The sequence below is a fragment of the Tachysurus fulvidraco genome, chromosome 22 (assembly GCF_022655615.1).
Source record: "Tachysurus fulvidraco isolate hzauxx_2018 chromosome 22, HZAU_PFXX_2.0, whole genome shotgun sequence".
In the NCBI taxonomy this organism is placed as follows: domain Eukaryota; kingdom Metazoa; phylum Chordata; class Actinopteri; order Siluriformes; family Bagridae; genus Tachysurus; species Tachysurus fulvidraco.
In genome coordinates, this window is record NC_062539.1 from 12627443 (window position 1) to 12652465 (window position 25023).

General features: G+C 41.2%; 1 protein-coding gene across 4 annotated transcripts in view; it reads left to right on the forward strand.

Moving 5' to 3' along the window:
* mre11a (MRE11 homolog A, double strand break repair nuclease) overlaps positions 1-20397 on the forward strand; it is a 31068-nt gene extending 10671 nt beyond the window's left edge. For 3 of the 4 annotated variants that reach the window (XM_027142784.2, XM_027142783.2, XM_027142782.2), the window contains exons 10-20: positions 1434-1514; positions 2431-2560; positions 3069-3172; positions 4924-5097; positions 8613-8672; positions 8845-9037; positions 11606-11689; positions 12635-12684; positions 19187-19254; positions 19741-19831; positions 19995-20397. In XM_027142784.2, the coding sequence (XP_026998585.2) occupies positions 1434-1514; positions 2431-2560; positions 3069-3172; positions 4924-5097; positions 8613-8672; positions 8845-9037; positions 11606-11689; positions 12635-12684; positions 19187-19254; positions 19741-19831; positions 19995-20039 (1080 nt within the window). In that variant the 3' untranslated portion in view covers positions 20040-20397. The remainder of the gene's footprint in view (positions 1-1433; positions 1515-2430; positions 2561-3068; positions 3173-4923; positions 5098-8612; positions 8673-8844; positions 9038-11605; positions 11690-12634; positions 12685-19186; positions 19255-19740; positions 19832-19994) is intronic. The other variant, XM_027142785.2, reaches the window with a different exon arrangement.
* Positions 20398-25023: the final 4626 nt, after the last annotated feature.

A 25023-nucleotide genomic window follows, 5' to 3' on the forward strand; every position in this document is an offset into this window, starting at 1 on the left:
CGAGAGCCCCGTTACAGACAACATTCATTAGTCAGTTAGTTTGATGCTCCTCCCTTCTGCAGTTTGGTCCTAAGTTTACCTGCTGATGTTCTGATAACAGTAAAATCACTCACACTGTTAGAACTCTTTGGTGCCTTTTAAAGCCTCGGCTGGAGTGGCTCACACAGAAGCTCAGTCGGAGTTTATTACAGGATTAACCCTCGTATGTGTTTAATGATTTATTCTGAAAGTCTGTTCTGGATGTCAGCAGTCCCTTTATTTTGCAGCTCTGCATGAGTCCTGTTTCATAATGTCACGTTAATAACCAATAACCATGCTGAAGCACTCCAGACCTCGTCAGATCGGGAAATCAACAATGAGGACGAATGTCTGAAAAGAGCCACTAAATATTCAAGCACTCAAATGATCTAAGGAAATCAGAATAAATCACATTACCATGTTCTTATTATTCACATCAACATTCCTTCGACGTTAAAAGGCATCACAGAAGACGTTTCTGAGCTGAGGCAAGGGCACAAAAACCAGGTGAAATTCATGGTATTTGTGGGAAATAAAGATTTACCTCTGACTGGAACAGACCTTCAGACCTTCTTCTACCTTCTAGATTTACCCCTGACTGGAACACAGAGCTGACACTGGAGACTCCTTCCACTCGTTCCTTGTGCCTCATGTTCAGTTACCTTTGTGTGTTCAGTGTGAGATTGAAGCTGGAACGGTTTTGTAAAACATTTTTATTTCTCCATCTGACTGTAAATAATGGGCTGATCATCAGTTACAATTTTTGAACTCCTTCTGATAGTCAGAAACCTTGACAGGTAATAAGGCTGTGGAAAGACAAACGCTGTTTGGAGATCCATCTGATTTTAAAATCACACAAAGACATCAGTATTTAGTTAGAATTCTAGTTTATGTTTCCTGTCCAGCCGTGATCACGATAAGCCGCAGTGAAACCTCAGAGCCGAGGGGTGAGTGGTCGTCGCTGCCCTGAGCTCCTCTCGCACCGCTCATGTCACTCGCGCCGAGTTGCCACAGTTACTGAGGTTGTGAGGTTTTAATGAGCCGTTGGGATTGCTGAGGGATTTAATGAAAAGCAAGGAGATAAATACTGTCATGATGCCATTCCAATAAAACTCCAAAAACCCTCCAGAACACTCACACTGAAACTGTAACAAAAAAAATCTAAGTAAACTACTTAAAGCTAACAGAAAAATATGTTCCCATGAGTGAGTAAAGGAAGGTATCTGATTTCTCTGATTTATTTCCACATTGCTTTCACAGGTTTGTAAATACCCAGGTGTGTCTGTGTGCATTCGTGTGTGTGTGTGTGTGTGTGTGTGTGTGTGTGTGTGTGTGTGTGTGTGTGTGTGTGTGTGTGTGTGTGTGTGTGTGTGTGTGTGTGTGTGTATTCCTGTGCGTCTGTTTGTGCGTTGCAGGTTGAAGAGATGTTGGAGGAGGCAGAAAGGGAGAGACTCGGAAACCCACTAACACCCGAAAAACCTCTCATCAGGCTACGAGTGCGTATCTTTAAAGAAACACACACACACACACACACACACACACAATGTACCTTTAAAATTGTTTTTTTTTTTTTTTTTTTTTTTTTTTTTAATAATAATAATAATAAAAATATCTAAAGCACTCTGGGTTCATGGTGACCTTTTCCACGGTTATTGAAAAAATGTATTAGTTCTCTTTCTTTTAGTTTATTTATTATTTATTTTATTTTGTGATTCTTTTAGTTTATTTATTCTTTTAGCTCGATGACTTGTTTATTTGTTATGTTTTGTATTTACTGGGATATACTGCTTTCTTGTTTATAAGTTACATTTCTATCATTTCACAAAATATCAGAATTTCAAAATATCAGTTGTTTTTTCATTCTTTATTATTCTGTAGTATAATAGAATAAAATTCTACCATAAATCACTAATGTGCAGAAATAATGCACAGCTCTAAGTGTGCACTGTAGATTTTTCATAAATGTACTTAAGAATAATCTCAAATCAATAAGATGTCCTCATTTTAAGTATTTATTTTTTTATACAGAGAAAGTAAACATTAGAGGTCATGTGACTAGAGATTTTCTCTGTCTGTCTGTGGAGAACTGTTAGTTGTAGATAATGATGGTGTGAATGCGTCATTCCTAACGATACTGCAGAAGGGAGAGAGAGTAAAAGAGTGACGTGTTAGTGGGTGTAATTGTAGGAGTTGTTTTTTTGGATGGTTTTCTAAATATTTTAATGTCAAAGTGCCAAAGTGCTGTAGTGATTATTGTACAAGCTTCTGGGACTCCACTTCAAAAATGTCACAGCGTTTAAATAAAATCCTCTGAATCACAGAGTTAATCTCTGTGAATGTCCTCATCTACAATTGTGTGTGTGTGTGTGTGTGTGTGTGTGTGTGTGTGTGTGTGTGTGTGGCACTCATCAGGTTGATTACAGTGGAGGATTCGAGTCTTTTAACACAATGCGTTTCAGTCAGAAGTTTGTGGATCGAGTAGCGAATCCTAAAGACATCCTACATTTTGTCCGACACAGAGAGAGTAAAGACGATGTGAAAGGCAAGACACACACACAGACACACACAAACACAAACACACACATACACACACAGACACACACATACAGAGAGAGAAGGTGTTGATTAATTCTCTTTAACAGCAGCTCTGACACTAGTGAAGCTGCACATCTCAGTGCAATAACAGCTCATGGAAGGAGTCTCCAATGTCAGTGCTTTATAACAGTCGGAAGCTGAACCTTTAAGTTTTCAGGACAGAGGAGTTCACACTTCTTTACCATGACAAGCTGTATTTTTAGAGAGATAAAGAGAAAAGTTGTTTCACCACATTAAATGTACATGCCATGTGTGCAGTATGACTATCAGTTATAAATAAAACGTTGTAATTGTAAATTGCTGTGGTGTGATGGGAATAAAACACTGGGGGACGTTCTGTTCTGGAAACGAATCAGCTCCAGGGTGGAAACAGTGACACTGTGTAGCTCTGGATCATCAAAAAATCTTTTTCATTTTCATGTTCAGCTTTGTGTGTGTTTGTGTGTGTGTTGCAGGGGAGAGTATAGATTTTAATTTGCTCCTGTCTCGGCCGCCGTCTGAAGTTATGCAGTTGCGAGTCGAGGATCTTGTTAAGGAGTACTTTCAGACTGCAGAGAAGGTAACATCCCTTATCCAGAGCGACTTACATTTTATCTCATTTTTATACAACTGAGCAATTGAGGGTTAAGGGCCTTGCTCAGGGGCCCAGCAGTGGCAGTTTGGTGGACGTAGGAATCGAACTCACAACCTTCCGATTGGTAGCCCAACACCTTAACCACTAGGCTACCACATCCCATAGATAATGCTGGTATTAGTCAGTTAGGACATGTGGATGTTTCCTCATTTGCTTATTTATGTATAATTATAAATATGACTGGGCCTGAACCTTTACACACACAAGATCGCACAAACCAATAAAACACCACTATGTCACTTTCAGAATAAAACATGTGTCCTTCTGCCCAGAGTAATGTAGTGCAGCACTTTCCTGTTCATCTCCACATACTCTGGTCATCCACTGTAACATCATCATCTCAGCATCTGTGTCCTTTCCTCATCCTTTTCCCTGGTTCACACCTGAGCTCCACTCTGTGAGAAGCAGTATGTCTCCAGACAGAATGCCTCGGGGAAGACATGTCTGACGGTGCATGTACTCGCCTACAGAGATCATCACAATGAACACAGAAGTGCTTCAGAAAGCCAAGGCTAACTGCTGCTGCACTGTCATCAGTACTGAGCTGAACAACCCTCCAGTATTTTCTCAGCCATCAACCGTCTTAACCCTCTGACTCTGTTCCTCTGACTCTGTATCTCTGACTTTGTTACACTGACTCTGGTCCACTGACACTATTCTTTGAACTCTGTTTTCCTGGCTCTGTTCCCATGACTCTGTTCCTGTGATTCTGTTACCTTTGTTCATCTGACTTTGTTTTTCTTACTCCTTTTTCACTTCACTTGTTGGTCTTTTTTTAGCAAGTGAATAAATTCACTGTTTCTCTCCGTACAGTGAGTCATAACCTCCTCCTGAAGAGACTGGAAAAAAACCATTTGATCTTACAAGTTGTAGCTTCTCCTGGTAAGATCAGATCCGTCAGAGGTTTTAATTGAGATGTTCTGGTTCTGGTCTGACTTGTCTCAGCTCTCCTGTGGTGTTCCTCAAGACTCAGTTCTTGGCTGAGTTCTCCTGCTGTTATTTATTTCATTTTAGGTTCTCGTAGCTTATCACATAAAGGCATAAGACTTATCCAGACACGACTACTGCAGCACTGTTCCTTACAGACTCCCAGCGCAGCACCTTAACAAGCTAAAGTACATTTAGTTCTCAGATGTTAGGGTTCTCATCTACACAGGAGCATGTGAACACATCACACCTGTACTCCATATGTCACGCTGCCTCACTGCTACTTCTTCTTCTTCTTTAAGTGCCTCTGAATTATCTGTTATAGTTATCTGACCTTCTTCTCTCACCTGCATGCACTCTCCTCGATCCTCTCACACCTAATTAACTAGCTTTCAGTTCACTCCTCTGACCTTCACACTGCAGGACTTTATCTCATCCGCCTTTCCTTCTCTCTGTGGCTGTCAGTCTCATTCCTCCCTTTATTATTTAATCTACTTTGTGATTTATATCATGGTTTTATAAAGTTTTTTATAATTCTCATTTTTTTTTACCCTTTTTTATTTACTTTTATTATTACGTTTTACTCTACATTTAAATATTTGACATATTCCTATGACTGTATTTTTATCTATTTTTTTTAGCTGTATCTTGTATCTGTATTGTGCAGTTAGGTACCATGAAAGTTTTTATTTATTTATTTATCTATTTATATATTTATTTATTTGTTTGTTTGTTTTGTGTGTGTGTAGAATATGCAGCTGTCCCTGCTGACGGAGCAGGGCATGGGCAAAGCCGTGCAGGAGTTTGTGGATAAAGAGGAACGAGATGCCATCGAGGAGCTCATCAACTACCAGCTGGAGAAAACGCAGCGCTACCTCAGGGAAAAACACGTGGAAGCCACAGAGGAGAAGATCGATGAGGAGGTGAGGAACTAGCTGTAGAAATAAAGGAGGAGTGGAAAAGGACTTAGTAAATAACTACACCTCAGTCTTTTTGATCTGTTTATAGGTACGTTTAAAATTCCTTGAAGCAAGTTTATCACCTCCTTTAGAGCAGCTACAGTATAAACACTCGTTTACTCACGTTTCCTTCTATTCTTTCTCTCAAACGCTAATCGCAGCTGGTCACGTTTCTAAGAAACCGCAAAGAAGCGTAGACTCCTTTTTTGTCCTGAGACAAGAAAGGGACCAGATTTACCTCTGACTGTAACACAGCAATGACACTGGAGACTCCTTCCACAGTCCTTTTACATTGAATAAGGACCTTATACACTCTGTGACATGGAGCTTAGAGCGACATTACGATGGAGGAAAAGATAACCGTAGTTTAGGTTTATTGTTATTTTAATGAGTAATAATCATTTAATATTGCATTTTTATTACTTAACTATATTTTTATTACCTTATTTTTTTGTATATAAACCTGTAGTCTGCTTTATTATTTAAAAAACAAACCCTTTCAAAGACAGAGAAATTTTGTGAAGAATGAGATTAGGATGATGGTGAGGAGAAGGGTGAGATGATGAGGGTGATGACATGAGGACGATATCACTAAGAGACGATGAGGTGAGGAGATGAAGCCAGTAATAGATCAGTGAGTGCAGCAGGACGTAGGAAATGGGAGCTGTGAGGGTGCTGGATGAGAGAGGAAGTGTGGGGGTGTGGGTGTGTGTGTGTGGGTTTGGTGATGTCTCCTAATCCTCCCAAACTGCACTTAATCTCCTGAAAGTAAAGCCACGCCATGAACACCAGCATAATAAACAAGTACTTGAGTATTGATATTATTCTCACTGCCATTTACATTTTGAACCTGGCCAATATGTAACCATAGCAACCATAATCATAGTCAGAAGTCATGATAAACCTTCACCTCCACCTCACACACATTATCTCCAGTGAGACACTTGAGTGAGAGTAAATACTAATCCTACAGCACGGCTGGATCCTGGACTCAGAGGCAGAGCTGAAGTTCCTCACTGACTCGGTACGCTGATGAGCAGGCGGCTGTTTGTAGCCGCCGTAGACCGAGTGAAAACAGGAACGAACTCAATTTCACAAGTGCAGCTATAAATGGATAAAAACTGAGGTGTTTATCAATAAACTGCTGTATTGTAAAAGGAATAAAAGCTCTAGATTTTTTTTTCTTCACTTTTACTGTTGACTCTGGAGGAAAAGAAAACAAGTCTTTGAATCACTGTTCCTGAAATCTCCAGGTCCTTCTACAGCTTTTTGTACCATTTATTTATTCTCACTACCCTCCCTCACACACCGCTTCTCATAGGCTGCTGATCACTTCACAATCGGCTCACGCTTCTACACAATCGTCTACACAATCAATACAGGGCAGTTGTGTCCTAATGGTTAGAGAGTCTGACTTGTAACCCGAAGGTTATGGGTTCGAGTCTCGGGCCGGCCATGACTGAGGTGCCCTTGAGCAAGGCACCGAATCCCCTCCAACTGCTCGCCGGGCGCTGCAGCATAAATGGCTGCCCACTGCTTCGGGTGTGTGTTCACGGTGTGTGTGTGTTCACTGCTGTGTGTGTGCACTTTGGAGGGGTTAAATGCAGAGAACCAATTCTGAGTTTGGGTCACCATACTTAGCCGTATGTCATGTCACTGTCACAGTTTTAAAAGAAGGTGCGTTGATGCAGTGACACAGACCACAGTAATGCTGCAGTAATACACTGTCACCATGGATACATCAAATTATTCCCCGCTTGCATCTCATATACACGAGCACTTAAAAATAGCTGTCAGCAGGAAAAGGTCTTTAAGGGCTCTTTAAGGATTTCCAGCTCACGGAAAGATGGATCTGCTCGAGAAGCTCATCGATGCACTTTCTTTTAGTGTTCTAGCTAGAATGGTTCCCCTTTACACAAGCAAAGAACTCTAAATAGTCCTGAAGGAGAGCTGTACTATAGACTATATTAATTCAATTTATTTCTCTCAAATTTGAAGAAAATGAGTCCGTTTTCACCAAACAAGTTTTTTTGCAGTGTTTCAGAATTATGATATTTCTTCTTTTTTTTCATTTCATTTTGCATTATACTTTTACAATCTTTGGATTATTTTCTTTTCTTTAAAAAAAAAATCACCACGCCAATTATATCACGTGAATTCAGCAGTAAACAAACAAACGAATGCAAACGAATGAAGGAATGAATCCTAATAATAAATAAGAATACATGAGTAAATGAATAAATCCTTCTGGAGTGGCTGAAGGTTATAAAAATTCTTTGGATTAAAAAAAAAAATCAGGTTTTATAAAACTGAATAATAAAATTCCAGTAGAGACATTTGTTCAGACAGGAAAAAATAAAAATGCATTAAGCCTGATTTTTATTTATTTTTTTCAACTGTGTTAAAAGCAGCAAGCGCTTCTGCTGCTGAATAGAGGGGGAACAAATAAAATGAAATAATCACAGTGTGTCAATCAATTAAAGCTTTTCAATTAAAAATTAACGCCTGAGGTGCTGAGAGATCTTCACCCCCGAGTCTATCGCATGTTAGTATTTGTTTTATACCCCAGAGTACTGAGAGGAAATAACGATTATACTTCTAAGCTCTCACACCTCACCTTCTCACTCTTCACTTCACTGTGTTAGAGCCGATTTCTGTAGCTTTGAATCCTGCTCCTTTATTTTCCTTTACTTGTTTATTAAAGAAAAAAAGGAGGTGAGTCGTTTGAGAGTCGACTCTTTTAAGCGAACCGATTCGGCGAGAGAAAGAAACATTGATCGTTTAAATATTCTAAAATCGTCTTGCCGTTATTTAGTCTTCCTCACGTTCACTCTGGATTATATCTGGATTAAAAGCTTGAGGCTGCGCCGTGAAAGCAAACTAATCAACAACGGGGTGCTGTGATGAAACACCGGTACTGGTAACACTTCCAGATTGTTTTATTTGTGGTAACGTTTGTGAAACAGTTTAGTTCCTGTTTTCATTTCATGCCTCAGGATTTCAGACTGAATTTGTTGCTGAAGCTCGTGGGGTGTCTCAGGTTCCAGGTCTGTAGCAGAGCCACATGGAGTTAATGGAACTCTGAAAGCTGGAAACATGAACCTAATGACCCTGAGTGTGTGACTCAGGAGCTTCATGTTCCTCCTGTACAGTATAAAGTGTTGCGGCGCTCGCTGGGATCTGAGCCAATTTAAAGCTAACCGCGGACATTACTGCAATAATTTGTGCTAATGTGTCTGTCCTTATATTGTGACGTGTGGAACACTTCATTCATTCATTCATTCATTTATTTTTCCAGTCATCATGGTTTCTTTACTGTCTGTCTGACAAGGCAGTGTGTTACAGACTGCACAGTGGGTGTGTAAGAGCCAACAGTCTGTAAATATCCAGCAGAAGTATTAGTGAAGAGCAGAGGCTTTTACTGTGACGCAGAGAGCAAATGGCTTCAACCATTATTTACTCTTTGTGTGTGTGCTCAGATTCGCCGCTTTAGAGACTCGAAGAAGAACACAGCAGAAGAGGATGAAGAAGTACAAGAGGTCAGTGACACACACACACACACACTCTCTCTGCTGGCTAAACAGTGTCCATTTTATAACCGTCAGCGATCCAGAGTTTAAATCCGGATGTGTAAATCCTGATGTGTTTAGGAGTTTAATAGTTATGAGTGTGTAATTAATGCAGACATTTACACCTGTGCATGTGTTGAAGGCGATAAACCGAGCGAGAGCTCAAAGAGATCCTGCAAAGGGTGATGATTTCAACCAATTAGATGAACCGGCAGATGTTTCCATGGATTCCGATGAGGACGACGCCCCCATGCCACCAGTTAGGGGAAGAGGGCGGGGCTCCAGAGCAAGAGGAGGGAGGGGCCAAAGCAGTGCACCAAGAGGAAGAGCACGAGGTATACACACACTATTGAATACCGACTTTTCCCCAAAATGTTGATGGTTTATTCAAATGAATTTGAAACCGCTCAGTATCTTTTGGAACCACATTGCTGTTGCCTAGCAACCAGTGAAAAACCTGGGCTGTTGTCAGATATAGTAATAGTTTTCTACCACTGTGACTCATACTGGTTGTTGGTTCCCTGGTTGTTCCTGAAGTTCCCCGATTTTTACATTCAGTAATTAAATGCAGGGTCTCCGATTTTTGAGAAATGCTTCAGAAAACTGAGTCGGGCCGATAATAAACAAAAATCAAAACAAAAATCAAAACAAATGTGTAGCCAATGAGCAGAAAGGGGCGGGGCTTGTCAATATGGGCGGAGAAAGTGTTCAGTGCGCATGTGTGACATTAGCAGAAAGCGGTTTTAACATGGACATGGAGGATAAAAACAAAGAAAGAAAGCGAAGAAAGGCTTACGATAAGGCAAGAAGTAGGACGTGTTAATATAGGATCAGCTTTCCAGCGCTGGAGAAAAATGAAGGAGCGCTTTTTTCCTTCTCGATAGGTGAGTAACGTTGGTTTTGCTTTGTTACACAGAACTAATATATGCCTTTGTCCTTTGCATGATTATGCTTGTGTGTCATTTTTGCTTGTTTGTTTATCTGCAATCGTATTGTTCTTCCCTTCAGCTACGATATGTATGTGACGTATGTATGTGTGGGCGGAGCTATCAATACAGGGGTGGGACCCATTTGGTTTAGGGGCGTGTTTGTTTTGGTGATTTCAAATGTCTTTCAAAAATCGGAGACCCTACCTTTAATGTTGATGTTAATGCTGATTTTACTGTGTGGTTGATTTTAATGTTGATTTTTATGTATCTCATGTCATCATAATTTCACTCACACTACAGGGACAATCAGCAGAGAAATAAAACCTGCTTCTTCTAAATGTCACTTTAACACACACACACACACACACTGAAGTCCTTGAATTTTTTTTCTAAAGATCTCTGAGATAAATGAAGCCATAAGATAACTTCTTTTAAGCGTTGATGTTGAAGTGTGTGACGTCATGAAGACTAACATTCTCATTATTATCATCAGTGATAGTGATAATCATCCCAGACAGATGTGTTACTGAATACAGGCGAGAAATAAAGGATTGAAGCTTTGAAGGAGTTGATTGTCTGTTAGAGAACAAAGCTTCATATTTTTACTAAAATATCATCTTCACAAAGCTCAAAGAGTGAAGTGTTAGAGGTTAAAAAAAACGTCTTTGTCTCTACTCCACTCACACTCGCTCTCACACCTCCATCATCATTTCTGTCGCTCTCTTACTTCCAAGAAGACAATCATTTTTTAAAAAGGAATGAATTTGTGTTTGTGTCTCTGTGAATGAGTCACTTCCCCTGCACTCTCCTGATCTCCTCCTCTCCTCTCCTCTACTTTCCTCTCCTCCCATCCTTTCTTCCTCTCCTCTCCTCCCATCCATTCCTCCTCTCTCCTCTCCTCTCCTCTTCCTCTCGTCTCCTCTACTCTCCAATCTTCCTTTCCTCCTCTCCTCTCCTCTCCTCTCCTCTCCTCTACTTTCCTCTCCTCCCATCCATTCTTCCTCTCCTCTCCTCTACTTTCCTCTCCTCCCATCCATTCTTCCTCTCCTCCCCTCCCGTCCATTCCTCCCCTCCCCTCCCCTCTCCTCTCCTCTCCAATCTTCCTTACCTCCTCTCCTCTCCTCTACTTTCCTCTTCTCCCATCCATTCTTCCTCTCCTCTCCTTTCGTCCCATCCATTCCTCTTCTCTCCTCTCCTCCTCCTCTCCTCTCCTCTACTCCAATCTTCTTTTCCTCCTCTCCTCTCCTCTCTTCTCCTTTACTTTCCTCTCCTCCCATCCATTCCTCCTCTCTCCTCTCCTCTCCTCCCATCCATTCCTCCTTTCCTCTCCTCCCATCCATTCCTCTCCTCTCCTCCCATACATTCCTCCTTTCCTCTCTCCTCTTCAGTCCTCCCCTCCTCTCCTCTCCTCCCCTCCCATACATTCTTCCTCTCCAGTCCTCCCCAGTCCTCTCCTTTCTTCTCCTCTCCTCTCCTTTCCTCCCCAGTCCTCTCCTCTCCTCTCCTCTCCTCTCCTCTCCTCTCCTCACATCTCTACTAGAGGAGAACCCAAACAGAGCTTAGAGAGAAGGTCTGCATGCACTTTCAGCCTCCACAGTGTGTTTTAATTACAAAGATTTCTCCACAGTGACTTTAAGGTCACACTGAGATCCTTAATGTTCCCGAAAAAATTCAAATGTCCTGAAGATGAAAACTCAGACACGTAACCCTCAGAACAACTGCATAAATAATTCAGCTCTGTGTTACAACCTGTTTATAAAGTGTTCATTATTAACCCTTTTCTGATCTGTGTGGCAAATCACGTTCCCACTGTTTGTAGTAAATATATAGATTCTTTCATTCCTCATTCTTTTCTTCACTGTGTGTGTGTGTGTGTGTGTGCGTGCGTGTGTGCGTGCGTGTGTGTGTGCGTGCGTGTGTGTGTGCGTGCGTGCGTGCGTGTGTGTGTGTGTGTGTGTGTGTGTGTGTCTGAAGGAGCTGGGTCTCAGGCAAGTCGAGGTGGGCGGAGCCAGAAAGCTGCTTTATCAAGTCCTGTTAAAACCAAGTCTATAATGGATGGTGAGACACACACACACACACACACACACACACACACACACACACATATAAACCTACTTTATCTTTCAGTCTAGAAAAGTTAATTAACATTTAAAAATTAAGTTAAAAAATGAAAAGTTTTTGTTGTTTTGTAGTAAAATGTGATTTGTGTGTTTTCACTGTAGTATAAATTGATTTAAAGTTCCACACATTGTAACAGGTAAATATATTTGTGTCCCTGTTTACTGCATTTATTTTACTGTCAATATGCTAAGTTATAAAAGTAAATGTTGAAGGTGTTTATTTGCAGGAGTTTGAATCATCCCATCAGTTTTAGTTAGGAAGTAATGAAGAAATGAGTCAGTGATGTGATTTATTGAGGGGTCGAGGAGAGGTGAGGTGGGCGTTTATCAGCTCGGTGATCTTTACAGGAATCACATCAGAGCTCTGTCTTGAATCAGGACTCTGTCTGAGTCATGAGCTTAATGTTCTCTATAAAAATTGTTCTGGACACCGTTTTGTCCTGTAAAGCTTTCTGAAATCTGAGGCTTTTTTTTCCCCGGGCAAAATTTTGGTTTGTCTAATATTAAAAACAAGGTATGCAAATAAGATGCTCAGAAGCATGTGGAGATCTGAAGGGTTCTGAAGCGTCTAAAGGAATTTCTGCTCTTTCATTTAAAGTTCTAATCCTTCATTCTCGGTTTTACCCCCTAAAACTTGAGAGATCGAGAAACGTGTTGATGAAATGAAGAGAAACAATGCAGTATGTGAGAAGTGTGGATTACAGCTCAGTTTCATCTTCACTTAACACTCCGAGGCTTCTCAAATAAAATAGAATTGGACTTTAGATGACTGATAGAAGTGTAAGATGTTTCAGAGAGAAATTAAAGGCAGCCGCTGTTCAGGCTTCGCTCCTTTATTTATTTTTATTCAGCTCTGTTCATCATCTTGTTTTTTTCTCCACAGCATTTCAAGCTCCAAGAGGATCCCGAGGTGCCACAAAATCCTATAAGGAGGTACACATACACGAACACACACACGCACACACACGAACACGCGCACACACACACACACACACACACATGCTGTGTTCTTTATGCTCACCCTGTGGTTCTCACATCCGAGTGTGAATTATTAAAACGTTCCCCAATTGTGTTATTAGTATTCAGCTGTGAACATCCTGCTGAGACATAGTGGAGTTGCACACACACACACACACACACACACACACACACACATACACACACACACACGCACACACACACACACACACAGAGAAAACAAACAGGAAACATACATAAAACACAACATTTCTGGCATTTAGCAGACACACTTATCCGGAGTGACTTACAATTTATTTCAATTTATACAACTGAGCAATTGAGGGTTAAGGGCCTTGCTCAGGGGCCCAGCAGTGGCAGTTTGGTGGACCTGGTATTCAAACTAATGACCTTTCTGTGAGTAGTCCAACATCTTAACCACTAGCCTACCACATTCCCTACACAAAACCCACACCCCTCTCTCTCTCTCTCTCTCTCTCTCTCTCTCTCTCTCTCTCTCTCTCTCTCTCTCTCTCTCGCACCCCCCCCCCCGTACCCCTAACACAACTCGTGAAATGTGTTTAATGAATGTATATAATTTAGTGATTAATTCCATTAAGTTTCTATTAAAAAGTCACACAACACAGGAACAGGGTTAATGATGAAACAGAGTAAAGGAGGAGTAAAAAAGAAAGTGAAAACACCTCTTGTTTTTATACGTCTGCCTTAAATGGCATCGCTGTTCTGTTCATCTTTCCTCTAGCACTGCGTTACACACACACACACACACACACACACACACACACACACACACACTTATATGCGCACACCTGCACTGCCACTACTCTCCTCTCTGCTTCGGTCCTCCTCTCCTCCCCTTCTCTTCTCTCCTCTTCTGTCCTTCTCTCCTCTCCTCCCCTTCTCTCCACTCCTCCCCTTCTCTTCTCTCCTCTTCTGTCCTTCTCTCCTCTCCTCCCCTTCTCTCCACTCCTCCCCTTCTTTTCTCTCCTCTTCTGTCCTTCTCTCCTCTCCTCCCCTTCTCTCCGCTTCTGTCCTCCTCTCCTCCCCTTCTCTCCTCTCCTGTCCTCCTCTCCTTACCTCCCCTTCTCTCCTCTTCTGTCCTCCTCTCCTTACCTCCCCTTCTCTCCTCTTCTGTCCTCCTCTCCTCCTCTCCACTCCTCTCTCCAGTACGCAGTGACCTCATCACACGCTCTTGTTCTTTTTACGTGCTGAATATGTTTATTTTCGAGAGACACTGAAGATCAGAGACAGTGAGGAAAACATTCCAACACAATCGATGAGCAGCTTCTCAGGAAGCTCTGATCCCTCTGATCATTATTGACCTCCTGAGACATTACTTCAGAATCTCTGCACTAAAGCCATCGACTTGTTTTTGTTTTCATCTGAATGAGATTCCAGTGGAGACGAAATGTCACGTCCCGCTAAGCCAAAGTTTTCATTTCTGTCTGCTGCTCTTCTCCACTTGCGTTAGCTTACTGTTGTAAAAGATTTTGTACTATCCTTTTTTTTTTTTTTTTTGCTGTTTGTTCTTCTTTTCATCTTCTAATACAGTAAGTGGATAAAATACATGTGCTTTTATTTATTTATTTTTTCTTTGTTTCATTTAAAAATTCTGTTTCTTCTTCATTTTTTTTTTTTTTTTTTTTAGGTTTTGTTTACTCAAAACTAGTTCGACTAAATAGATAGCTTTGAAAACCGTGCTACCTGGAGAAAGGGTTTAAATAAATGAACTTTAAATACATTCAGAATGAACTGCATTTTACATCTGATTCATAACATGAGTAGGTAGAAGCGTCCTGGCCGAGTTCCATCTGTTTGGCTTCGAACCTTTTTTTTGCCGTTTTGTTTAAATTTTTTTTAAACTTGTTCACTTTGTAAAAGTCTGTATTTCTCTGTGTGTGTGTGTGTGTGTGTGTGTGTGTGTGTGTGTGTGTGTGTGTGTGTGTGTGTGTGTGTGTGTGTGTGTGTGTGTGTGTGTGTGTGTGTGTATACACATGTTGGCAAAATAGAGGTAGGTTTATCCTTTGGTAATTGCCATGGTATCATGGCACGCACACACACAAAAACACACACACACACACACACACACATCGCAGTCAGCTTCCCTAATTAAGCTCTCCAGATGGACACACACACATACACAGACCACCTGTTTCCTTCCTTCACCCATCGTCTTTAGCAGCAGGTGTGTAGGGAGAGCTGGAGCATGAACACAGATGTGCAGGCTTCCTCTCAGTCTCTCGCAGCTCACTGGAAGTGTTCACTGATTAATCTGAGCAGCAGAGAGCTGAGGAAATCACTGAGGAACGTGAACTTCACTAATCCGGCCCTCATTAACACCGCTAAGCATTTAGAGAGGATTAACTAAATTGCCGCCCCCCCCCCCCCCACACACACACACACACATACACGTAAATCCTACACAGCATTATGTCTTTACTGTAAATGAATGCAAATGTAGTTTATTTGTGATAATAATAAATCCTGCCTGATTAAAGGAACCGTGAGTGCACGAGAGAGGAGTGTATGTGTGTGTGTGTGTGTGTGTGCGTGTGTGTGTGTTCAGGTTTTAATCTTTGGTCTGTGTTCTTAGTCACTGATTACACACCTTAACATCTTAATTCTCTTGTTGATGAATGGATGGAGGAACGGACAGACAGACAGACAGATGTGATTCACACTCATGTCTCAGTGCTTGTGTTTTCAGCAGGAGGTCAGTGAGCTGTAGGAACAGCAGCCGGCTGCTTCTTGTTGACTGCGTAATTGTTCCTGTTGCTTTAGGTTGTTGTGCTGCTCCGTTCTACCGCCTGCTAATAGAAGCAGCTCAACATGGTGAAGGTCAGAGTCTTATTGTGCAGATGATGAGAGGAAAACCTCGGGGTCGTGCCATCTGAGCAGGGACAAGAGAATAGTATTGATTTACATAATAGCCAACTGATCTCGGTGTAGAAAACACACACACACACACACACACACACACACACGCACACACACACACGTCCCACAGTGCCGCATTGTAGAATATTAAATAAATTCACTTTATCTGATCGACCACTCTCCTGTGCCCCCTCTCTCCCTCACACACACACACACACACACACACGTCCCACAGTGCAGCAGTGTATAATATTAAATAAATTCATTTATCTGATCAACCACTCTCCTGTGCCCCCTCTCTCCCTCACACACACACACACACACACACACACACACACATTGTATCTTTACAAGCTTTACTTTGAAAGTTGAAAGCAGTTTTCTGAGTCATTGGGGGATACGCACACACACACACACACACACACACACACACACACACACGGAGATAGCAGGTGATTGATTATGTGTAGGTGAGAACCTCTGAGAAAATGTGAGTGATTAGGGAATGAGAGAAGAAAAGGAAAACTGATTGCATGCTGGAGAGAGTGATGGGGGGGAAGCACCGGCGTTTAAGTCGTAAAGTGTACCATTTTTTTACCTGTTGCTTGGCGACAGCTGTAAAATGACACATTTCAGCATTTTTAGTAGATTCACTGATGGGACACGGCGAGGGTTGAGCAGGCGCTCTTATTTCTGTTCATGAGCACTTTCACACCATACAGATTTTATTGATGTGACCTTTGACCTTGGAGTTCACATAACCAGAAGATGGGACTGTGTTCTTTCTGTGTGTGTGTGTCTTTTTTTTTCTTTTGTTTCTGCTGATTTCTGATGACGGTCTTATTGTTACAAAAGTGAAGGATTTAAATCTGTTAAAAAAAACAGAAAGAAAACAGGGTTGAGTTCTGTGTCGGCATGGTAACAGGGATGTGTTGTGGGGAAATGAAGTGCTCAGTTCTGTTTAGAAATGTTCATGCGTCACTTTCCAGGCAGGCTATCAGGACGTCTTTCACTGATTCAGTAAGTGATTCACATTCATTTTCTTCTCTTTTTTCTTCTCTTCTCTCTTTCCTCTCGGATCATTACAAACCTCAACATTTAACAATGAAATCTAGGTGAGCTTTAAAAGTGTCAGTTTAAAAGTTACTGAGCTCATAGTACAGCTGCACACCACAGGCGTGTCTTGGTCATGTGACCGAGTGAGGCCACACCCACTACACCAAGCCGAGGTGTGTGTGTGGTGCACATGGAGTCTTACACCAAGCCGAGGTGTGTGTAGTGCACATGGAGTCTCACACCAAGCCGAGGTGTGTGTAGTGCACATGGAGTCTCACACCAAGCCGAGGTGTGTGTAGTGCACATGGAGTCTTACACCAAGCCGAGGTGTGTGTAGTGCACATGGAGTCTTACACCAAGCCGAGGTGTGTGTAGTGCACATGGAGTCTCACACCAAGCCGAGGTGTGTGTAGTGCACATGGAGTCTTACACCAAGCCGAGGTGTGTGTAGTGCACATGGAGTCTTACACCAAGCCGAGGTGTGTGTAGTGCACATGGAGTCTTACACCAAGCCGAGGTGTGTGTAGTGCACATGGAGTCTCACACCAAGCCGAGGTGTGTGTAGTGCACATGGAGTCTTACACCAAGCCGAGGTGTGTGTAGTGCACATGGAGTCTTACACCAAGCCGAGGTGTGTGTAGTGCACATGGAGTGTGTAGTACCCGCTGGAGACACGCCCATCTCTCTGCACTTACCCACATTAATAGAACTTATTATTCTGTTTCACACATTTTTGAAAAAGGACCCGCGTCAGACCCCAGTGCCTTTTGGGTAAATTCTACACTCTACAAACTTTGAGTAAAAACCTCAGGCTTTTAAAAGTTTGCTTAACAAACTTCAATGTGCACGATTTCACAGTTGACCTTCAGATCTTAGCAGGAGGGAGAGACGGAGAGGAACAAGGCTGGATGATGCGTTACTGTGTTTCAGCGGTTTTCTGAACAGAGACTTAATCATGTGGCTCAGTCAGAGGATTTTGTGTCTCTGGAGTGTTATATGCTCTGACCACTAGGAGGCAGGTCTGAGCTGAAACATTAGCAATCACGGCTCCTATATAGCAATAAAGACATGGTTTGTTGTAGCGTCATGTTATTCAGAGGTGCCACGTGTCCACAGACTCTATAGCCCTCAAGTCCTCTTTTGCTTCAGCTTGTCTGTCTGTCTGTCTGTCTGTGTCCTTGTCTGTCTGTGTGTCTGTCCGTCTGTGTCCTTGTCTGTCTGTCTGTATCTCTGTCTGTGTGTCTGTCTGTCTGTGTCCTTGTCTGTCTGTCTGTATCTCTGTCTGTGTGTCTGTCTGTCTGTGTCCCTGTCTGTCTGTCTGTCTGTGTCCCTGTCTGTCTGTGTGTCTGTCTGTGTCCTTGTCTGTCTGTCTGTCTGTCTGTGTCCCTGTCTGTATCTCTGTCTGTCTGTCTGTGTGTCTGTCTGTCTGTCTGTCTGTATCTCTGTATCTTTGTCGGTCATTCTGTGTCTCTGTCTGTCTGTATCTCTGTGTCTCTGTCTGTATCTCTGTGTCTCTGTATGTCTGTCTGTATCTCTGTGTCTCTGTCTGTATCTCTGTATCTCTGTATGTATCTCTGTATGTCTGTATGTATCTCTGTATGTCTGTCTGTATCTCTGTGTCTCTGTCTGTATCTCTGTATGTATCTCTGTATGTCTGTATGTATCTCTGTATGTCTGTCTGTATCTCTGTGTCTCTGTCTGTATCTCTGTGTCTCTGTATGTATCTCTGTATGTCTGTATGTATCTCTGTGTCTCTGTCTGTATCTCTGTGTCTCTGTATGTATCTCTGTATGTCTGTGTCTCTGTATGTATCTCTGTATGTCTGTCTGTATCTCTGTATGTCTGTATGTCTGTCTGTGTCTCTGTATGTATCTCTGTATGTCTGTCTGTATCTCTGTATGTTGGTGGGTCTCAGGAGAATATTTGTGTATAATAAGAAAAAGAAGAAGAATATTCATGTGAGTGAGTCTGAGCACAGCGTCTGTCTGTCTTTATTTTTTACATTCCAGGGTTTTTATTAATGTGGAGCTACGACCGATTTTTATTCATTCAGTCTGAAATGCTGTAGTGAAGAGGGTATTGAGATCCTTTGATTCTATCATGTTTAAACTGCCCTATTCATGACAGGGACAGGCAGAGAGCCTGATAGACAGAGACAATCACTCAGGCAGACAGACTGTAAAGGTGAAGGTTTTTGTTTTCAGTTCTAAGTTTTAGAAATTGGTAGATTACAAGACAGAAAGACACCAGAGAGACACATTGAGACAGAGACAGATAGACAGTGATGCAGTGAGACACCGCTTGGCCGCTGTTCTCTTTTCTTACCCATTTTCCCCCCTGCAGCTCAGTGGTAGAAGACAGTCAGATGAAGAGTCAGATACAGTGAGATGGGGAGACAGTGAGACAGATGGCGTATGAGACAGACAATGTGTGTGATGGAGGAAAAAAGTACAGGGTTGTTTAAATCAGTTCACATTTCTCTTAGTCACTTTCTTCTCTTTTTTCTATTCTCTTCTCTCTGCAGGTCACTATAGAGGACAGCGACTCCGAGGACGACCTGTCCTTTGTCAAGACATCTCGTCCTGCACAGAAGTAAGAGTGTGTGTGCGTGTGTGTTGCGCATGTGTGTGTCTGGAGTGAAGTATAATATAAGCACTCTGAGTAAGTGTGTGTGTGTGAGTAGATTAAAACACACACACACACTCTTGGCTGGCAGGTTTCAGTTGAATAGAAGATTGAAGTTACGGGCTGTTGCCGTGGATACAGTGATAGTGGAGCAGCCAGAGTGGAATCAACATGGTTACAGTGTTTATTATTATTATTATTCAGAAGTGTTATTATACACTGTAACTCACTCTAAAACACTCAAACACTCGATCTGTGAAATAAGTCAATAAACAGTTGTTTTTAAATAACTGATGTGTATTGCAAAAACCTTAGAGACCTGATCACATGTTGACACTTTAGTATTGATGCAAATTTTTATTGAGGTCATTATTGTTGTTTTTTAAGTGTAAAAGAAAGAAATAAAAAATCAGTAAACATGTTTTTCTTTCTCTTTTTCTCCTCATGTTCAAGATCTTCCACTTTTTCTTCTTCCAGTAGGCGGGGCTCCCAAAGTCTCAGCCAATCATATAAAGGAGTCTACTTTGATGAAGACGATGATGATGTAAACACACACACACACACACACACACACACACACACACACACACACACACACACACAGTTACTTTGCTAAAACAGTTATTTCTACTGGGTTTGCTTGTATGCTTCTCTTTTTCCCTTTAACTTTCTCCCTTCTCTCTCTCTCTCTCTCTCTCTCTCCACAGGATGAGTTTGACCCGTTTAAGACAGCAGGTCGTCGGGGTAGATGACCATGACCTCTCTCCCCCAGTGCACTCCATCACCCCTCCATCACCACCTCATTACTTTTTCCCGTTTCTCTTCTCCTTCTCTGTCAGTTTTTGTTTCTCACTCTCTCTCACTCTCTCACTCACACTCTCTCTCTCTCTCTCTCTGTTACTTTTTCTCAGAAATCTTTTCCCCGTAAGTATGTAGACAGAGCGTCAGTGAGGTTACATTTTTAATGATTCTTGATGATGTCAGTGGCTGTGATTCTGCCTGGCTTTTGTTCGGTCTGTCGACACTTCCTTTCACTGATTTTGCTTTAATCTGATCTCTGTTCATGTGTAAAACCACATTATCAGTAAACTTTCTTATATTTTCCTCTTCTGTGTGTGTTTTCTGTAATAAATCACACACACATACACACACATACACACAATGCTGTTTGGCGTGTTCCGGATAGAGATGTTTACACTGCAACTTCTCTGTAAAATGACAATCGAGAGAGAGACAGAGAGAGAGACAAAATGAGAGAGAGAGACAGAGAAAGAGATGGAGAAAGAGACAGAGAGAGAAAGACAGAGAGAGAGTTGTGCAATTGTTAACTGTTAAAATACACAATGTGTTGTTCATTTACAGGGAAGTCGTGGCCTAATGGTTAGAGAGTTTGACTCCTAAGGTTGTGGGTTCGAGTCTCGGGCTGGCCACGACTGAGGTGCCCTCGAGCAAGGCACCGAACCCCCCAACTGCGCCCCGGGCTGCCCACTGCTCCGTGTGTATGTTCACAGTGTGTGTGCACTTTGGATGGGTTAAATGCAGAGAACGAATTCTGATTATGGGTCACCTTACTGTCACGTCACTGTCACTTTCACAAATCTATCTCTGTGCTCTGAGGAATAACACACACCCGACCCTGCGGTTACAGGAACATAATCCACTTCAGGGTGTTACAGTAACTCCACTCCACTACACACACACACACACACACACACACACACACACACACACACACACACACACACTGGAGTGACTGGAGCTTGTGTAGTTCAGTCTATCTGTTTCATGCAGTAGAGGCGTCTCTAAACACAGAGTTGTCTCTCTGCAGCAGTTCACTCTGTACCTTTTAAGCAGTTCAACATTTACCTGAGACACAAAAAGACCCACAAGGCTAATGCTAGTCTTATTACTTAAAAAAAAAAAAAATATTGAAATGTAAAAGAATTGTAACCTTGTACATCACACACACTAGCATTTTATCGTGACTAAGTTCAGGCTCCTACATTTTGAGGAGATTTTTTTCAAAAAATTTTTATAATTATGATATTTAAAACAAAAACAAAAAATTCTGATGTAAAGAACCCTGTGCTGTTATCTGTGCTGCTGATTAATGAGTTTGTTCAGTTGTTAGCAGTGATTAATGAGGTCATTATAGCACCAGCTCTGGTCATGCAGTAATTACTGAGATGTCACCTGAGAGACGCTTGTTTTTGAGTTTTTGATTCCTTTAAAAAGTCTGACATGAATTCTGGATTGCGACCTTTCCAGTTTACAGTACAGTGTGTGACTAGCGGCAACGCTCCGAGGAGACTGGAGGCGATTGCTTCGCCTGATCTCTTGCCCTGGGCTCGGTGCCTCATCCTGAACCTGTTCATGCTGACAGGCCATCTTTACATTTTCAGTGAATTCATTACTTAAGCAGGTTCTGAGATCTGCAACACAAATCTCTGCATACATCTTTCATCGATCGCTCAACATTTATGCACATTTCAGTGAGAAGAAGCCAACCCTGTGAGGATACTGAGGTATCTAGTGATGTACCAGCTTAAGTTGGATTCTGCTTGATGAAGATTCAGGCATTCTAGGAGGAGATGTTAGCTCCTCATTAATACACAATTGTCGGACTGTATCTGACTGTAGAAAGTCAGAAAGGTATGTTATTCATAATAACACTCTGGTTGTCTGGTTCCTCTCAACGTTCCATCAAGGTTCAGTTTTTCCTCACCACAGTCACCTCAGTCACCTCAGACTTGTTCATTAGGGATAAATACAAACACATTTAAATATTAATGTTAGACTTTTGTACTATATTTCTTATGTTCTGTAAAGCTGCTTTGAGACCATGTATGTTGTTAAAAGCGAGATATAAATAAAATTGAATTGAACTGAATTTCTGAAAGCTTTCACCGCTGCTGGGATTTTATCCTTCCATTAAACTGACACTTCCTGTAGGAGGTGAACAGCTGCTGTAGATGTTTAGTATTCAAAAAACTCTTTTTTTTTTTTCTCAATTGTGTTCAGGAGTTTTTCAAATACAAGCAACAAAATCTCTGTTTTATCATTTTTCTCCAAAAAATAGAGATTAGTTTTCTGAAAGCTTAAACTCTGATGTTGAGTCTCCGAGCGAATGGAAGATAAGTTCAGAGAATGTTAGCGAGGTCACAGACTGGACTGGAGATCAAGAGTTCACTTAAGTATTAACATTTTTACCATCGCCTTTTGAATATTTATCAAGTTCACAAAACAACTGAGTTTCTTTACTTTTTTTTTTTTTTTTTACTGTTATGTTTTTATTAGTAATAAAGAAGGAACGCCAGTGAAACCCAAACATTTTGGTACAAAAACACATTTTGTCATGTCCATAGTGTTTTGTAGGGGGTGCACAAACTTTTGCCCTGAGATATCTGTGAGATTTCTGGCTCCAAAGTGAACGACATCCATAGACATAGCACAGGATTCAAGTTTGTAGGTGTGACAGATCAGTTTACATGCTTTTTAACTTCCTCCAGGGACTTCACACGGAACCCTGTCTTATAGGGACAGTTGTTGGGATCTCCCTAACCCCTACTCACTATTCCCTATTCCTTTCTCTCTGTCCCCTATTCCTTCTCCCCTACTCCCTGTTTTTTACATCTGGGTGTCCCGTGTGTGTAGTACTGAACTATACATCATCTGCAGCAGTGCATTGTGGGATTTCAGTACATTAGTTATTTCACATTTCACATTCTTTCAGATTCACTGACTGTTGTTTTGCAGCCAGTGTGAAGAACTTTTAAGTGTTTCCTCCTGATCACCTGCACTTTGAAGTGTTTCTGAGAAGTGTGTGCGTGTGTGTATGTGTGTGTGTGTGTGTGTGTGTGTGTGTAAAAAGCAAAGCACTTTACAAAATAAAAAGTGGTCTCTCTGATCTCTAAACGAGTCAAACACTTAACTCCTACTTCAAAATCTCATCTAAACCACAGAGCCTTTGTAGTGTGAAATGCAAACTCCATTTCTGAAGGGTTGTTCTGAAGGCTGTTGGTCTAAAAACTGTCATGTCTATAAATTGAAAACAGCAGTCCCATGTAAAACTGTAAACATCATGCTGAAAGCCAATGTCGGCATTCTAGCCTAAATATTAGCATCAGAGAACATTAGTATAGTGTAAAGGTCAGTGAGTAGTGTGAACTGTAACTCAAAAGGCTCTGGGTGATGTCCTGCATTAGTGTTTCATGATCAGAATCCTATCATATCAAAAAAGCACAATGACATTTCAGACAAACCGGAAAAGTTAGCTATAGTTTGCAAATGGAAGTCTTGCTGACGATACATCTGTCACTCAAACTATACAGGCAGTAGGAAATTGTGTATAACTTTAGTTCTTGTGCATGTCTGGAGTTCTGGGTTCAAGTTAAATCAAAGAAAATATCAATTATCATTAGCAAGAAGAAAAAGGAAGAACATTTATATGCCGTGATTTGTAAAATGCTGATAGCACATCATGGCATAAAGATTAGTGGGTGATCTCTAAAAACACACCTGGAGAATACAGGTATGGTTCGAAGACAATAACCATCCAAGATTAATCAATGTAAGGAATGCTATAAGAGCAAAACTGCGTGGACCAGGAGAGTTGTTCGGTTACCAGACCACGTTTTTAGCACTTCAGCATGTTAAACATGATGACGTTATGCAGTTGCTGCAAGAACATAATCCATAAGGGACAGCACAGTGGACACGTCGTAGATTTGTTCGACATTATAACTCCATGGGACCAAACTATCATGGTTGGTTGCTTACGATACACTAAAGCCATTTAGTTTCATCATATCAGGATGCACTGACGGTTTTTCGAGATGTGTTCTGTGGCTTATTTGTAGATCCCGCTGTTATTGCAGACCTACAAGAAGAAAGCAAGAAAAGGTTCAAATGATGCAATGCATTTAACACTGCACTTGTCAGGCAGAACAAAGCATGCTGAATTAATATATTCTGTGAGATCTGATTGTTTCCAACATCTCTATGCTGGGAGTCATTTTACTGAAGTATATTTAATCAGTTTTTATTGTGAACAGATTTTAACAATGTATTAAAATGCTTTGATTGCAGTGTCTATGAATTTAATAAACAATTACTTCAAAAATCCACAGTAAAATCGGATGATCGTTATTGTGAGCATTGAGTAGGTAAATATGAAATGATCTGAGACGGTGTGATTAACTAACATTTTGAAATATTCCTTTTAATAATGGATTAAATAATGGCTCCTGGCACCAGATATTGTGACTTTGAAATTGAAATTATGAAAAAAAATTCCACAGTAAAACAATGCTTTCTGGATAGATTATATTACAGACATGGTGACTAGAAATATTGAAGAGAAATATTGTAATTCTACAGTGAAATAAATTTCTCTTTTTTTCTGGCTTAATACAGTTTTGTCTCTTAAACCTTATTTTCCCCCATTATTAAAATAAGAAGGGTTTATAAAAAAGTTTAGCCTTTAATATTGTGTGATTTGTTTTGTTACTTATTAATTGTATACGATCTTTTTATAGTTCTTTTGCTGTGGTTAAACGAGCTTGTGGACGCTCCCGTTCCACTTTCAGCTCTATTTCTGTCCATTTATCTAAAAGCTGTGATCCTGAATATATAAGTGTGGCTAGTTTAACCATGCTTTCAGAAACTTCTGCTAGCTTAACTTCAGTTAGTTTTCTGCTGTGTCCTTTTTCAAACCTCCAGATGTTTTCACATGAA